At 38.1% G+C, this 16742-nt stretch overlaps 1 protein-coding gene across 2 annotated transcripts in view; it reads left to right on the top strand.

The window, feature by feature from the left end:
- The window catches only part of pex14 (peroxisomal biogenesis factor 14), a 194380-nt gene that overhangs the window by 72391 nt on the left and 105247 nt on the right, over window positions 1–16742 (top strand). For both annotated transcript variants that reach the window (XM_048615023.1, XM_048615022.1), the window contains one exon: window positions 870–954. In XM_048615023.1, coding sequence (XP_048470980.1) covers window positions 870–954 — 85 coding nt within the window. The remainder of the gene's footprint in view (window positions 1–869; window positions 955–16742) is intronic.

Below are 16742 nucleotides of genomic sequence, written 5' to 3'. Positions count from 1 at the left end.
GTAAAATGAAATAAAAATGGGTGAGTTGAGGGGTAAGTGTAACAGGTGCATTTGAAATCTGCTTGTAGATGCTGATTTTTAGAGAAAATCAAGAATCTAAAGGGTTATGTCACTCATGAGGAAAGTCAGGTCATGGTCTAGGTCCCAGAGGCACGCCTAAATGAAGGTACAATGGAGAGGGGAATTTAGAGGGATTAAAACATTCTTTCATAGAGAGGTTAAACTGGGAGCTGCTCTTATATTTTTTATATAAAGCAGCGCTTGATAACGGAGAAACGGGGAGATGGATTGGGATTACTGGCTGAAGAAAAATGACATCAAGGAAACAAAATATTGTAATCTGTTTCAGATGATCAAATCAAAAGAAAGAACATATGAAACTTCTTATGCAAATAAGGAAGAGAGTAAACCGAAGTCTTAAATTTATTTTCTCCATAGATATTACTTTACCTGCTGAGTATTTGCATCATTTTCTCTCTTTATTTCTGTGATTCTGCCCCTTTCGTTATCCCAGGATACATAAAGTTGATTGCAATGATCTGCCTGTCACTAGAGCTGAAATCAGCTAGTTCCAGTTGGAGTGTGGAGCATGAACCCTGAATGAATCACTGGATTAAGTTCCTTTGAACACAGTTTTATAGCAAGGTGCGCAAATGATTTTAACCACTAGGCTCACAAAATAAAGTTCAAAAATGCTTGTTAGTCAAAGTTTGCTGATATGATTTGCATATTGCGCTTTTACCTTGGCAAAGAGCTTGTTACCAGTGATTTGCAATCTCAGTGCTCGATCTTGTAAATTATGTTGAACACCAGCAAAAGTTTAATCTTCACTAACTGAATGGACTATCTGTATTTCTCACAACCCACAGATTGCCACTGCAGTGAAATTTTTACAGAACCAAAGAGTTCGTCAAAGTCCATTAGCAACAAGAAAATCCTTCCTAAAGAGAAAAGGTATGCCTGTTTCCTCCTAAACTCAGTTCAAAACTGGGCAAATATTCTTTTGACAATCCTGCAGAACATGTCAGTCATCTTAAATGTGAGGTCATGTTTTGACAAAACTTTGCTTAGAGTTCAGCCTTGAACTTGGATCACATGCCTTTGCAGGTAAATTATTGTGAAGTTAACTGTTTACACTTTGGAAGAAATTCATTGCCAATAATTTCAATTTGATTGCATTGAAGTCTTGGAAATACCTTTCAAAACTTTGATTTGTGTTTTTCTGTGCTTTTGGAAAGAATATGCATGATAAAGTTTTGGAAGATGGTAACGGAGGAAACGCAATGATACATTTATGATGTAAAATGCAAAAATCACCTCAATGATCTGTATTAATGATGATGTAGGTTTTTTTTTTGTGTTGCAAAGGGGAGGCAATGGCCCAGTCATATTATTGCTAGACTATTAATCCAGAGACCCAAGTAGTGTTCCATGGACCCAGCTTCATATCCTGTCGTAGCAGATGGTGGAGTTTGAATTCAATAAAAATCTAAAATTAAGAGTCCAATGAATACTATTAATTGTAGGGGGGAAATGTATATACATATTTCACAAAGGTCCCTTAGAGAAGGCAACTACCACCCTTACTTGGTCTGGCCTATGTATGACTCCAGACCTATAGCAATGTGGTTGCTCTTAACTGCCCTCTGGGCAATTGGAGTTGGGCAATAAATGCTGGCCCAGCCAGTGACGTCCATATCCCATGAATGAATAAAAAAAGCCTTGCTGTGGTCAGAGGAGCAACAGAATAGTAGGATTTGGGAATAGAGCTAACATTTTTCCAACTATGGGAGGAATTCCCTTTTCAAATGTCATAAAGAGATGCATGTCCCTCTTAAGACATTTTAAAACCTGGAGTATATTGTTAGTTTTTGGCACATTATGATGTGATGGTAAAAGTTTTTATGGTTTTGTTGAATTCTTGCTTTTTTTGTTGGAAGTCATGGGTTCTGTACTATTGGGAACTGTTCAGTAGTGAAGACTGCTACTTCCAAGTCTGGAATATTGCCTGCCTGTGTAATGATTTCATCTCCACTGTTGCTGAGCTCTTCATTCACAATATTGTTGGTTGAAGCTATTACAGAACTTTGAGACTTGTATCCAAAGCAAATACATGTGCACTCTCATAATTGCCTCTTTTCATTTGGTTTTAGTTGATTCCCTGTCCCACAGTACGTTTACTTGAGAATTGCATTTGAGTCGCTCCATCATCTTGCTCCAGTATCTCCACTCACTGTCTTTTTAAGCCTAGCCCCAGAACGTAACCTCTTTCAAGTCTGGTATGATGTACGTTCCTCTCCCTGTGTTTCACCTTTTGAGAGGAGAACTTTCAACCACAATACCACTGCAGTTCAGACTTCTCCTTTTTAAATATTTCCAGCCCTTACCATCTTCCAAAAACTTGCTTTAAAAAAAAGCTCTTTTGATCATAAATTTAGTTACCTCTTAATTCTGTTACTTGCCTGTTTTGTTCATTGTCTCCACTATTCATTACTCCATGGTAAGGAATTTTATGAAGTTTTGTTACAGGAAGGATTTGTTTGCCATCTGTTGGCTTCCCCTAATACTTCTGTGCTCAGAAAGTATAAGTAGTTGTGTTAGTAATTTCAGTGCTAGATCTTGAGCCATCTTGTTAGGCATCTTTAAAACTCTAGCATACTTAACATGATTAAGGGAAGGCTTTGACTAGTGAATTTAAACAAAAAGGTAATTCTGCTACAGAGATACATGTTGCTAAAATGTGTTCCATCACTAATCTAGTAATTGAGAGACTCAAGCTATTGCTGTGGAAACATGGATTCACATTTACTCATGGCAGCTGGTAGAGTTTAAACTTAATTGATATAAATCTGGAATTGCAAGCTGGTCTCGTGTCACTGGCTATTGTAACAACATATCTGGCTCTCTAATGTTCTTTAGAGAAAGATATCTGTAGTTGTTACCCAGTTTTGCCTACATGTGACTCCAAACTGCACTGTGGTTAGCTCTTAATTGCTCTCCATAATGCCACAACAAGCTACTCAATTAAAAGGCAGTTAGGGACAGGCCCAAATGCTGCGATATCCACATCCCATAAAAATATACTTCAACTGTGGTCCCCTGAGGAGTTCACATCACATCTTTATCCTCTTATCTGGGCTATTGGGTATGATAACCAGGTGGTTATGGTGGGAGACTAGCAAATGAAATGTTGAGAAATCAAACAACACTGTAGCAAACTGTAATTTGTGGGTTTATAATCATCAAACTCCTATTAAACTTGCTGGGTTATTGGCAGCGCCTAATTAGTTCCACCCATTCCTGATTCCAGGCCAACGCCGCTTGGACAATAAATATTGGATGGTTTCCCAAGAACAATATTTTTTTAAAAAAAAAAGCTTTCAAAACAAACTGTTGACAAGAGAATTGATCTTTATCTCAGTCATTGGTGGCTCACTTTCATCTTTCCGCATTGCTGAGCCATAAGCTTAAAATATAAACATAGAAAACAGGAGCAGGGTAGGCCATCCAGCCCTTCAAGACTGCTTCACCATTCAATATGATCATGACTGAGCATCCAACTCAGTCCCTTGTTCCCACTTTCTCTCTGAACCCTTTGATCCCTTTAGTCCTAAGAAATACATCTAACTCCTCTTTGAAAACTTTGTTTTGGCCTCAACTGCTTTTTGTGACAGAGAATTCCACAGGCTCACCATTCTGGGTGAAAAAATTTCTCCTTATCTTAGTCCTATATGGCCTGTGCCCCATTCTGATGCTTGACCTGTGGTTCTGGACTCCCCCACTATCAGAAATACTCTGCGTTTACCCTGTCTAGTCCTTTTAGAATTTTATAGATTTCTATGAGATTCCTCCCCCATTCTTCACAACTCCAGTGAATATAGTGCTAACCGATCCAGTCTCTCTTCGTATGTCAGTTCTGCCAGTCTTTGTCAGTCTAGTAATATGCAGTAAATAAATGTCTTGGGAATTTTGAAGACACCCAACATTAGTGTATTCTTCAAATAAAGTTGTTCTTCCAATTCCACCATTTTTGGAGTTCAGAGCAAAACATAAAGAATGACCTTCAAAGATAAAGGGAATGAGCTGGAAGGTTGCGCATAGGCGTGAGAGAAGATTGAAGAGGTGACCTGATGGAGGTTTGTTTTAGATATGTAAAGTGTTCAATGATATATATAAAGTGAACTCAGAATATTACTTTGTTATTCAAACCAGGAGAACATTAATTTAAATTACTGAAAAGGAAATTTAAAACAGATCATAGAAAATTGTGTTTGCTCTAAGAATGATAAACATTTGGATTGCTTTACCAGATGAAGAATCAAAGATGATGGGGTAATTCAGTTTGCAGTTGAGTGTTAGGCTGTGTAACATTGGAATGATGACTTCAGTATGATAAAAATAGTGTGTTTGGTGCTTATTTTCATCAAGCCTGGCTGCGCTACTTTTATCACTCTTTCTTACAGCTGAATCTAATCAAATTTCTATTTAATTTCTTAATTACCTACTGTCCTTTGCTTTAACCATTATTATAATATTACGATTGGTCCTTTAACTTTACTAGCTGGATGACAAGGTAAATTTAAAAATACAGTGTCAATCCTTGTTCCTTATGGTATGTGATTGCAAAGCCTTACTATACATTTAACTTTCTTGCTCCACCCCTATTTCCCATCCAGCTCTTTTTTGATTGTCTGCCATTGACTCAGTCTTTTTCCCACCAGATGGTCACCCATTTTTCCTATTTTTAATGATTCTTCCAAAAGTCTCTTGCTTCTTACCCATTTCTGTGACATGCCAGTCACCCACTCAACTCATTCCTCTTTAGTGAAAAGAAACATAATATTTTTATTCTCCTATAAATCATAACGTCAGCAAGAAAGGTGAATGTATCTCCAGTTTTGCAAGCAATTCAGTGTATTTACAGTTATTACACTTGAGAGCAAATGTCTTCCATTGCAACACAACTATTATTAATGATTATTTAATGATTATTCCGTCTGGTGCAATGATGAAATCAAAACTCTCCCATAAAGTTCACATTTATATTCTTTAAATTTTCCCTTATGCCTGACCTCCCATCCTCTTCCTTATGAAACATGTCTCATGCAGTGGGCCTTTAATATCCCTCACATCCAATTTGTTACAATTCCATTACAATAATTTTCTAAAATTTCAGGCAATCCAGTTTCTTATAAACGTGCATATCCAGCTAACAACTTTATACAGTGTTACAGGAGATTGGCTAGGTATGTATTAAAGTGATGCATCACGTATCACAATTTATTAACAAGACAAAGAAGTTTTAACATGCTGGCTCTTTCTGAATTGCATTAATTCAACTTAAAAGTGCATTCTAATTGCCAGGTTCCCCACAGCAAATAACATTGAATATGAAGTGACCTCAGTGTGTATTTACTCACACTTAGTTTACTTCCTGACCTCAAAGGGATAGGACATATTAAACAGATTCCGTGTAACAATATAATGATATATGTATTGCATGGTTCAGTACGCCAATCACTGTACAACATCATCTTATCTGATATATCAGGAGCACCATTAAAGGCTATTTGCTGCTAATTTTTTAAGATGAACTGAAAAAAACTGAAACTTTAAACACTAGAACATATAGATGACAGGCAATTTGTGAGCTATGCAACAAGGTCTATAAGTCTTTAGACCTACATTTTTTTTAATGTTGCTGTGTTTAGCTCAAACTGAACAGCAATAAATTACATTATGTGACTGTTTTGTAAATCCATAGATCTACATCAAAGATGTAGATAATTATATTTGCATGTAATTCATAGCTACTGTAAATGCATGTAATTAACTTTGCAAAAATGCTATCTATAAATATAATAATTCACAACTATGAGGGAGTCTGTAAGATGAAGAGTATCAGCACACAGTATTTGACTACATAATAGAATCATCCAATCTCTCAGCACAGAAGTCCATTCAGTCAGTTGTCTGTGCCAGTACTTGAAAAGAGCTGTCCAATTTAGTCTCACATTCTACGACTTTAGTCATAGTCCTCTTCAAGTACGTAACAAATTGACTTTTCAAAAATTATTTGAAACCTGATTTCACCACATATTCTGGAAACATTGAGATCTCAAATGCAATATGTGAAGAAATTTCTCCTAATGTGCCTTCTAAACATCTATTTTAAAACTCTGACCTGGCTACTGACTGACTTGGTCCTTGGAAACCACTCATAACTTTTAATATATCTTATTAAGTTTCTTCTCATCCTGCTCTGCTCTAAGAAGAGCAATCCTAGCTATTCCAATCTCTTCACAAAGCTGAACTCCCCATCCCTGGTAGCATTGTGGGAAACACGTACCCTCTCCAGAGCCTTGACATCCTTCCTAAAGTGCGGGGGTGCCTAGAATTGTATACAGTTCTCCAGCTGAGGCCGTTACCAGTGATCTGTAAACGTTTAGCATGACTTCCTTGTTTTTGTATTCTATGCTGCTATTTATAAAGCTATCCTTTATATTTTCTTAACTGCTTTGTCAATTTGCCCTGCCAAGTTCAAAGAATTATTGATATCCACAGGTCCTTCTGCAAATAACCTGAATGCATCTTGTCTCAGGCCAGCCTTCTTCTTTGTGTCCCTTTCGATAGCATTATTTTTGAGTGAGTTTGTAATGCAGTGGATCCTCTCAGTAAAAGTCTTTTGAGAAATGATTCCATTGGCTAATTATTTTATCTCAGTTTATATGTATAGTTTGATAATTCCTTAAACATGATTGGTTATTAATTATACATTAATTTATGAAAGCTATCACCAGGTGTCTTGAAAGCCACTTTAGTTTGGAGTATGTCAGAAGCAGGAAGCAGGGACAGTCAGACTTGCAGGCTGCTGACTGTTAGCTTTTTGGCTTCAGTAAGCTGTGCTGTTGGGGCTTTTACAACCCATGAATCTGGGTCAGGAAACTGATCCATGCACTCTGATATTTCATATTTAACTGGTTTAGGCTCTGTGTAGGTCTGATCAGAAAATGGAACCTCTTTAGTACTGCAACATTTTATTGCACTGTGCATCAATGATGCAGGGGAATCTGATATTGAGTCACTCAGTGTCCCGGTGTGCTTGCATTCTAGTAGCAGAGGACACATCAAATGTCCAACAAAATAAAACGACACCACCCCTGTTTTGTCTCCCCTTCCTGCTCACCCTTTCAGGTTCATCCATTGGTGAAGGTTGCTGAGCTTGCCAGTGTTGTTAACTACACAGTTAGGTGCATCTGTTCGGCGGCTCAGTGGTTAGCAATGCTGTCTGACAGTGTCAGGGACCCACATTTGATTCCAGCCTTGGGTGATTGTATGGAATTTACACGTTCTCCCCAAGTCTGAGGGTTTCCACTAGGTGTTCCGGTTTCCTCCCACAGTCCAAAGGTTAGGTGGATTGGCCATGTTAAATTGCCCTGTAATGTTCAGGGATGTGCAGGCTAGGTGGATTAGCCATGGGGAGTGTGGGATCACAGGGATAGCTTGAGGTGGCTGGGTCTGGTTGGGATGCTGTTTGGAGTATTGGTGCAGACTTGATGGGCCAAATGGCCGCTTTCCACAGTGTAGGATTGCTGTATGATGCTATGATTTTTGATTCAAAATGTATAGTTGCAGAAATGTAAATAGTCAATGGAAATTCTTTGTTTCAAATCTTTACTTTTTCAAACCACTTCAAAAACAAAAAATGTCCCTGCAAAGATCAGCTTTTTGAAAAAAACTTACTTGGGCTAAATATTTATTAATTTTTTGTAGAGTAAGAGTAAGAGCTGAAACGTTCCAGATAGTTTTGGTTCACGTTCTGATACACATAGAATGATGCTAACTGGGTACATGTGGTTATCACTGGGATCTATTCTGAAGCAGTTTGTGCAGGTAATGTAGAGAAGTCATCTTCCAGAAGCTTCTCAGGAGAATTGTCACATCTGTTTTCCATTTCTCTCAATGGACTGAAATGTTTTGTCTCAAAAAGGGTGGGACAGATGAGCAGCTTCTCTCCTCTTTGAAGGCTGCAACCCAACAATAGTATCCAAAAAAACCTAGAACTCTAACAACTATAAACACAGATATGCCACTTCTCTGTAGACAAATCCAAGCAATTTATAAGTCTATCAAGCTCTGGTTAGTTTCCTACTTAATTTTCTATTCCAGTAGCTGTTTTGAAAGTCCAAAGAAGTCCACGCATCTGCCAGTCTTTCAAATTAACCAATTTTCATAAATTTTGAAATGCAGACCCTCAAAAAAAAAATATTGATAATGGAAACACCTTCATAACGCAAGATTCAGATGATGATGGACCCAGACTTTTGATTAGCAATTGATTTTCGGTACCAATATCTAAAGCTAATGGATAGAATCAGCAAACTCTGTTTAAGGGTGCTCACAAATGACCAGATCCAATGATTGAAATAAGAAAACTCGGAGGCGTGGTAATACTATATTTCTTATTGGTTATATTTGTTATTTTAGCTCCTGATTTTTATAAAATAACATACAAACAGATTTCTACAGCTCTTAGATACCAAAGTTAAATGTATGGAATTATAGTCTTTTAATTGACTTAAGTGACTGTGTAATACTTGCAGTGGAGACTAGGTCTTTAGGCTATCAGTTTATCATAGATTCTTCGACTCTAATCATTTCTGATAGATTATGCTGTTCAACTAAATTCCTTATGTGTGTGGTGCAGTCCAAATCTTGGTTTTTATTGTTCCATTACATACATAGTTGATTATTGTTATAATAAATTCAGTAGTAATATATCAAAGTTCCCTCCTGTGGTCCTGGCTGTAGCTCCATTGCTACTGATAGACAAGCTCTACCATTGAAGATTAAACACCTGACACAAGTTAGAAGTCTAGTCCACGAGGGTTTGTAGTAACTAAGGTTGACTATAACATCCTAGTTTTTTTACACTTTTTGAAGGTGCCCATTTACAGGTTAGCAAATCTGTTACAAAGGATAAATTGAACCCTTGTAATGGTAGGAGCCCTGGGCCATAGCGCAGCTGTACTATTAAATAATCTTTGCAATTCTTAACGGAAAGGAGCGCGTACTATGGGGACTAATTAATCATAAAAGCTTTGGGACTTCACTGTATCATTGAGGTAATGAAGCAGTGAAAACTGAAAACTGAGACTAAAAGTGCATGATTGTATAGAGAAACTCAAGATAGAAATCTATTACTGTGCAGCAGCATGCTCTATGTCAGACTTGACTGTGCCGACCTGCCCAAGAACAAAATAACTCCCGTTAAAATGGAGTAAAGGTTTCTTTCATTTTTCTCCTGATTAAGGATGCAGTTGGGCTCTGGGTAGTATTCACTGCACAGACGACATGAATGTGGTTTGTGTGGTTAGACTAGCATAAAACTAAAGTTTACCTGTTGAAGGTTTAAAAGCTTTGTCCTGCAACTTTGACACAATTTTCTTTGTCCAGCATTATAAAACTGAGAATAATCGTAACTTAAAGCAATCATGACTGCTTATTTAATGAATTAGAAAAGTTCAGATGTCATTTCAGTAGTTTCCAACGCAGTCATCTGAACCCCGCAATTAGATTACAGCCTTCAAATTACTCCCTTATGTGACCAGTGATTTCAGTTACTATTTGTACTGCATAGATGAATTTACCAGGGACCCATTGCTGAAACAAATTTATGGATAATTTCTGGAAATTATCCTGATGAAGGGTCATTGACCTTAAATATTAACGCTGTTTCTCTCTCCATTTCTCCTCAACCGTCCTGCTGAGTATTTTCAGCAGGTTCTGGTTTCATTTGATTTCCTGCATCTGCAATGCTTCATTATTGTATGATTGTTTAATTCACTATCAAGTCCTTTCCAGGAATGCCTAGCTTGAAGTTCTACTGTTCTCTGGATGAGATTTCCATTTTTTTAATGCCTTGCTCATCTTTATTGCTTTCTGTTTCTTGTTTCTCATTTCACAAGCACTGAGTAGTTGCAGCATCTTTGTTTTTATTGTGGATCATTTCAACTTTTCTTATACTGATGTTTCTGTATTGCAGTCCTTTAAGAAACATACGACAGTGACAAGTTATGTATAAAAGCCAGCCTTTCCTGCTGTGCAGCTCGAGATGTTTATATTATAAAATGTCCTCATTTAAAGTCATTTGTGTTCCTGAAAATCAGGTTTTACATGAACTAACTTCAAGTGAATCATGACTTCCCGTTCGATAGATTCATACAGCACGGAAATAGGTTGGTCCAATTTGCCCCTGCTTACTTTCCCAAACTAAACTTGTCCCACTTGCCTGCATTTGTCACATATCCATCCAAACCTTTACTATTCCTGTACTTATCCAAATGTGTTTTGAATGTTTAATGATACTTGCACCCAATTTTCCTCTGACAGTTCATTCAACGTACAAATTATCCTAAAATGTGGAAAAGTTACCCCTCAGGCTCACTTTAAATCTTTCTCCTCTCACCTTAAAAATATGCCTTGTTGTTTTGAGCTCCCCTATCCTAGGGAAAAGACCTTTGGTATTCACCTTATCTATATCCCTCATGATTTTATAAAGCTGTATAAGATCACCCTTCAATCTCCTTCTCTCCAGTGAAAAGAGTCCTAGCCTATCCAGCCTCTCCTTATAACTCAAACCCTCCAGATCTGGCAACATCTGGCAACAAAGTATTGTAAAAGCTATAGTTAGTTCTTTAAAGCCTTCCTCAACAAAAGAAATTAAAACATACCCTGTAAATTGAAATTATTTACGCTGCTAAATTCCTGTCTTAGTAAATGAAAATTCTTTTACAATCAAATAAATTTTTAAAAGGTAGAAGAGATGGTAATTTTATGCTACCTTTGACTTGCTGCCGTTCCTGCTCATCCACACAGCCTGGTCTCTGTCTATTTTGGTTGATGCAGACCCTTACCAACCCTCCAACCTATGGCCTTTTCCTAATATACTCCCTAATCTACTCACTAGTCTTGCTGCTGACTGTCCAAATTCTGAAGGCTCCACCTGCTTCAAGGAGACCACCGTCATCCCAGTGCCAAAGAAAAATCATGTAACACACTTCAATGACTACTGCCCAGTGGCTCTGACATTCATAAGTTATAAAGTTCTTCGCGAGATTGGTCATGGCTCACATCAATTCCAGCCTCCCTTGCAATTCACTTACCAGTGCAACAGGTCCACAGCAGATGCCATCTCCTTGGTCCTACACTCATCCCTGGAACATCGAGACAACAAGGATGCCTAAGTCACACTCCTGTATTTTTTGACTACAGCTCCACCTTCATTGCCATAATTCCAAACAAACTCCTCTCCAAACTCGCGTTTAGTTATACTTGCAGGATTTGAACATCCTTTTACAGGGTTAAATGCTGCTTGTCCTGTGTGCTGTGATTTTGTGCTCTTGAGTTTCGATGGGTTGGCAGAGTCATATAACAAGCTTGAGAGAGTTCGGCTGATCTGGAGTTACCAGTCTGGAATATCAACTTATCATGGAGATTCTTTTATTAGATCTCCTAGTCTGCTGGCGGGAATGGCTGACAACTGTGACACAGCTGGAATTTTGGGTTCTCCAAATTTGATTTATCACGATTTCACCGCACTTCTAAAATAAAATACACACACCACTTTAGAAACCCATCTCTCATTGAGGTAATGAGAAGCTATGGAAAATGATCCACTCACCAAGGAGGTGAAATCAGTTGTTGGTGGTTACAATCCTCGAGTTACGTGAAGGGAAATTCGTTAAGAACTAGATTGCAGGTTCCCTTGCTGTCATTCAAATGCATTTTACATTTTCCTTTGTCTCTTTAATCCCTCTTCACTCTAGTTCCCTAGGAGCATTTGGGAGATACAGTTTTCAATCAATGTATTGGCTTCTTGCTAATACGTGGTTTTTACCATTGTCCATTTTTCTATTAAAACTGAAGGCCCAACTGCCTTGAGGATCAGATAACATAATTGTATCCAATTTTCCCTGTCCTAATCAAGAGACTCTGAGGCCAAATGTAATATAAAACAAAGAACTGTGGGTGCTGGAGATCAGAAACTGAAATAGGAATTGTTGGCGAAACTCAGCAGGTCTGGCAGCATCTGTTAGGAGAAAGCAGAGTTAATGTTTTGAATCCAGTGACTCCTCATCAGAACACTTGACTTGAAATGTCCACTCTGCTTTCTCCCTGCAGCTGCAGCCACACCTGCTGAGTTTTGCCAGCAATTTCTGTTTTTGTGACAGTTGTAATGTTCCTGCCCCTGTTTAAATTGATTAAATCAGCATAAAACGGCAATTGAGAGTTGGACCTACTATGGCTTTAAGCCTGAGCCACTCTTTTCACCAGCAGATCAATTATTGCAGGGAGGATGATAGTCTTACTTGCTAAAATAGTGAATAGATTGTTCTTCAAAACAATTTTTTAAAAGTGATGTATTAAGTATTTAGTCGCAGTATTAACCTAGTGAGAAATCTTACATTTTGAGTTACAGATAGATCAATGTTCTGGAGAACAACAATAAATCCTCTGTGTTTGTAGAATCAGGAAGATTCATTGATCTGGGATTTAGTAACGATACTGGCAAAGCACTAACCAGCCCCTCCAAACCACCCTTACCCCCTTATTTTCTGTTCCTGGTTACAGTTCTATGATTCAAGGTGATGTTTTGAAATAAAACCTTAGAGTACAACATGTAATGTTTTCCTTAATCAAACACGACACTCCCCCTCCTCTCTTGCCTCCTTTTCTATACTTCCTATAGCATCTAAAACCCAGAACATTGAGCTGCCAGTCCTGTTCCTGCCTCAGCCAAGTTTCTGTAACAGCTCTGATGCCCCAGTCCTATGTTCCCATACATGCCCTGAGTTCATCAGCCTTACTTGTAAAACCGCTTGTATTGAAATAAGTGTGGTTTAATTCTTCAGAGTTACCTCATTCTCTGACTTGCTCTTATCTGTCCTTTCTAATTAACTTGTTCTTTTTTGGATTCAGAACTATCTTCATCTGCCTTTCTATTTTCACTGCTATTTAGGAATCACTAGTTTAAAGGCTCCAGAAATAGAACTAACAAATCTCCCTGCCGGAATATCGGTCCCTTTCCAAATCGGGTGAAACCTATCTCCTCTTGCTGCCCCAGAAGAGATCCTAATGATCCAAAAATCTGAATTCTTGCACATTCCACCATCTCTTCAGCCATTGATTTATTTGCCCTATCTTTTTATTCCTACTCTCACTAGTGTGTGGCACTGGCAATAAACCAGACAATATTACCTTTGACCTTCTGCTTTTTAACCTTCTCTCTAACCATGTATATTCATTCTGCAAAGCCTTAACTCTTTCCCTAATGATGTCATTCTTACTAATGTGTACAACAGCTTCCGGCTTCTTACTCTCCCCTTGGACAATATGCTTCAATTGTTTTGAGATGTTCTCAACCCTGGCACCAGGGAGGCAACATACTATCCTGGACTCTCACTCATAGCCACAGAATCTCCTGTCTGTGCCCCTGACAGGGGCGTCCCTATAACAATTATTCTTTTAAATCTTGACAAATGCCACTTAACATAAGATTCATTCTTAGTGCCCAAGATCTGAATACCATTTCTGTTTTGCTCTGAGAGACTGTCCCCTTCAACAATACCCAAAACTGAGTATCTGTTTGAGAGAGGAATGGCTACACGAGACTTCTGAACAACCTTCTTACTATCCATGGCAGCAACCCATCGATCTGACTGATCCTGACATGTAACAACCTCTCTAAATCTACTAACCATCATATACTGTCTCCTGTATGCGCTCAATGACATTAAACCTAAAAAGAAGAAGCTTTTAAAAGAACCTTAGATAGTTTTAAAAAAAAACTAACCTCCCTTACCCACATATTTTAATCTTAGGAAAAACCAAAATGATTTTTCAGGGAAGGAGGCATTGCCTTATGGACAGCAAATTCCAAATTGGGGAGGATGGAGAGGTGGAATTATTGTTTCTTTAAGTTTTCTAAAGCAACTAGCTAATGTAGGCTGTGAGAAGGTATTTGGCAGATCAGCCAGAAAAATTGGAGCATGCAAAGAAGGGCTATATTTAATATTAAATCTATGAAAACATTATTACAGTGATAAGTGGTTACTTAATGGAACAGACTTGGTAGGGCGATGGTGGGAGAGATACAGTGGTGATTTATTCAAAGGCAGACTCAGTTTTTTTTTCAGAAAATAATGTTTTGAGTAAGTGTAGCATGCTTTAAGACCATAATAAGAAATAGGAGCAGGAGTCGGCTGTTTGGCCATTCAGTGCTCCACCATTTGATACAATCATGGCTGACCCAATATTCCTCACAAGCACTTTCCTACCTTTTCCCTGTAATCCTTGATTCCACTACTGTTCAAGAATCTGTCTACCTCAGCCTGAAATATACCCAAGAGCTCTGTCCTCACAGCTCTCTGTGACAAGGAGTTCCAAAGACTCCCAACCCTCAGAGAGAAGAAATTCCTCTTCATCTCAGTCTTAAATTGGCGGCCCTTTATTCTGAGACTGTTCCTTCTGGTCCTAGATTCTCCCATGAAGGGAAACATCCTCTCAGTATTTACCCTGTCAAGCCCCTTGAGAATCCTGTATATTTCAGTGAGATCAGTGCTCATTGTTCTAAACTGCAATGAATACAGTCTCAACCTGCTTTGCTCTTGCTTGAAAGTACAATCCCTCCATACCAGGGCAAATCCTAGTGAACCTAGTGGCTGCCTCCAATGAAATGATATCTTTCCTTAAATAAGGGGACAAAACTGCTCTCAGTACTCCAAATGTGATCTCACCAGCACCTTGTACTATTGCGGTAAGACTCCCCACCCCCTTAAACTCTAAGCCATGTTGAAATAAGGGCCAACGTTCCATTAGTTTTCCTGATTACCTACTGCACATGTATACTAGCTTTCTATGTTTTGTGCACAGGCACCCCAATCCTTTAGTGTTGCAGCTTTCTGCAGGTTTTCTCCACTTAAGTAATATTCTGTTCTTTTGTTCTCCCTTCCAAAACGAACAATTTTGCATTTTTCCCATTATACTCCATTTGCTAATCTTTTGCCCACTTACTTAACCTATCAATATCTCTCTGTAAATTGTTTGTATCCCTCTCATACCTGCCTTTCTGACTATTTTAGTGTTGTCTGAAAATTTGGCAACAGTACCTCCTTTATAATAGATTCCAACAATAGATTTTAGGCTAACTGGTCTGTAGCTACCTGCTTTTTTCCCCTCTCCCCTTTGGAACAGGAGTGTCACATTGGCAGTTTTACAATCTTCCGGTACTTCTCCAGAACCCAGGGATTTTCGGAAAATCCCAACCATATGGAGAAACATGTGACTTTGAATTTGTGGCTTTCAAAGCTGTCCATTACTGGGGTTTTCTCATGTTATGTCTGGGTGTCTTGTGAACTAATTGATAGAGATTAATTTCAATGAATAGTTACAGCAGCATTTTCATAGAATTGTACAATCCTGCAGTGTGAAAACAAGCCATTCAGTCCATTGAATTTGCACTGACCCTCCAAAGTCATCCCACCCAGACCCACCCCCTACCTCTCACGTAACCCCACATTTTCCATGTCTAATCCACCTAGCCTGCACGTCCCTGGACACTATGGCTAATTTAGCATGACCCATCCACCTAACCTGCGCATCTTTGCACTGCACATTTTGGTTGTATAATGTGACTGATTGGATAGTAGAGATTGAATTGGATGGACCTAGGTCTTCTTGCATGTAGAAGTTTCGATGTTCTATGTGTAGTGGTTAAAATGTCTTTGCATGCAAGTTCCAGAATTATCTGCAGCCTTCAAAGTGCAAAGTTGCATCAGAAATGAACTCATCAAAAGCTGCTAGTTTCTGAATTATCTTAGAAAAGATGTGTAAGCAGATTACTGGGAATGAATGGTTTATATTGATTTCTATTGCTTAAGTACTAAAGGTACGCTTCAAGTTTGTTTTTTTTCCCATTATCCATCCTCGTGGTTTTCTTTAAAATCATGATTATAGAAAAATGCAGAACTGTACAAAAACAATGTGATTAGCCTTTTCTTTGGGAAAACTACTGAAAATTTGCTGAAAAATTTTGCCGTAGTCCTTAAAGAGTTAATTTAATTTCATTTTATGGGGTTAACTGAAAGGTCGCTTGGAAAAAAAATTGAAAGCATTTCAGGAAATGTATTGAAATTTGATAGCAGTTTATTGCGCCATGGTATCTGCATTTTACCTTTAAACGTACCATTTTCAAGTAGTCTGCTTTATCTTCATAAGATACTGTGAATGACATTTGTGTCCTTCCCATACTAATGTAACTAACTGCATATCAAGGCTAGACTTCTGTAATTCACATCAAATTTGCTTTCATGAAACCTTAAATCAATGCTGACAGCTTTGGCTTTAAGCTGAACACTGCTCTTGTTAATTTTCAAAGCGCTAAAGACATTGCCAATATGCAAACGTAGAAAATCAGAAGATACTGTCATCTTCTAACAATATTCAGAGTACATTTTAGAAGCGCAAAGCGATGTCTGACTTTTTTTCTTGTGCTTTCTCAAATGTAGCGAATAAGCCATTCATTTAGACGAACAATGTGATGTCACCCTTCAAAATTCTCTGTGGAGGTAGTTTGTTCTCAGGCCTATAACACACAGGGACGATGACTTAAAAATTGGATCAAATTTATAAATAAAAACAAATTGTGCTAGCGATATGGTCAGAAAATTGCATGTTGAAGC

The sequence above is a fragment of the Rhincodon typus genome, chromosome 31, assembly GCF_021869965.1.
Source record: "Rhincodon typus isolate 14 chromosome 31, sRhiTyp1.1, whole genome shotgun sequence".
Classification (NCBI taxonomy): Eukaryota; Metazoa; Chordata; class Chondrichthyes; order Orectolobiformes; family Rhincodontidae; genus Rhincodon; species Rhincodon typus.
The sequence above is the reverse complement of the archived record's forward strand: the minus strand, read 5'-3'. Positions and strand labels throughout refer to the sequence as shown.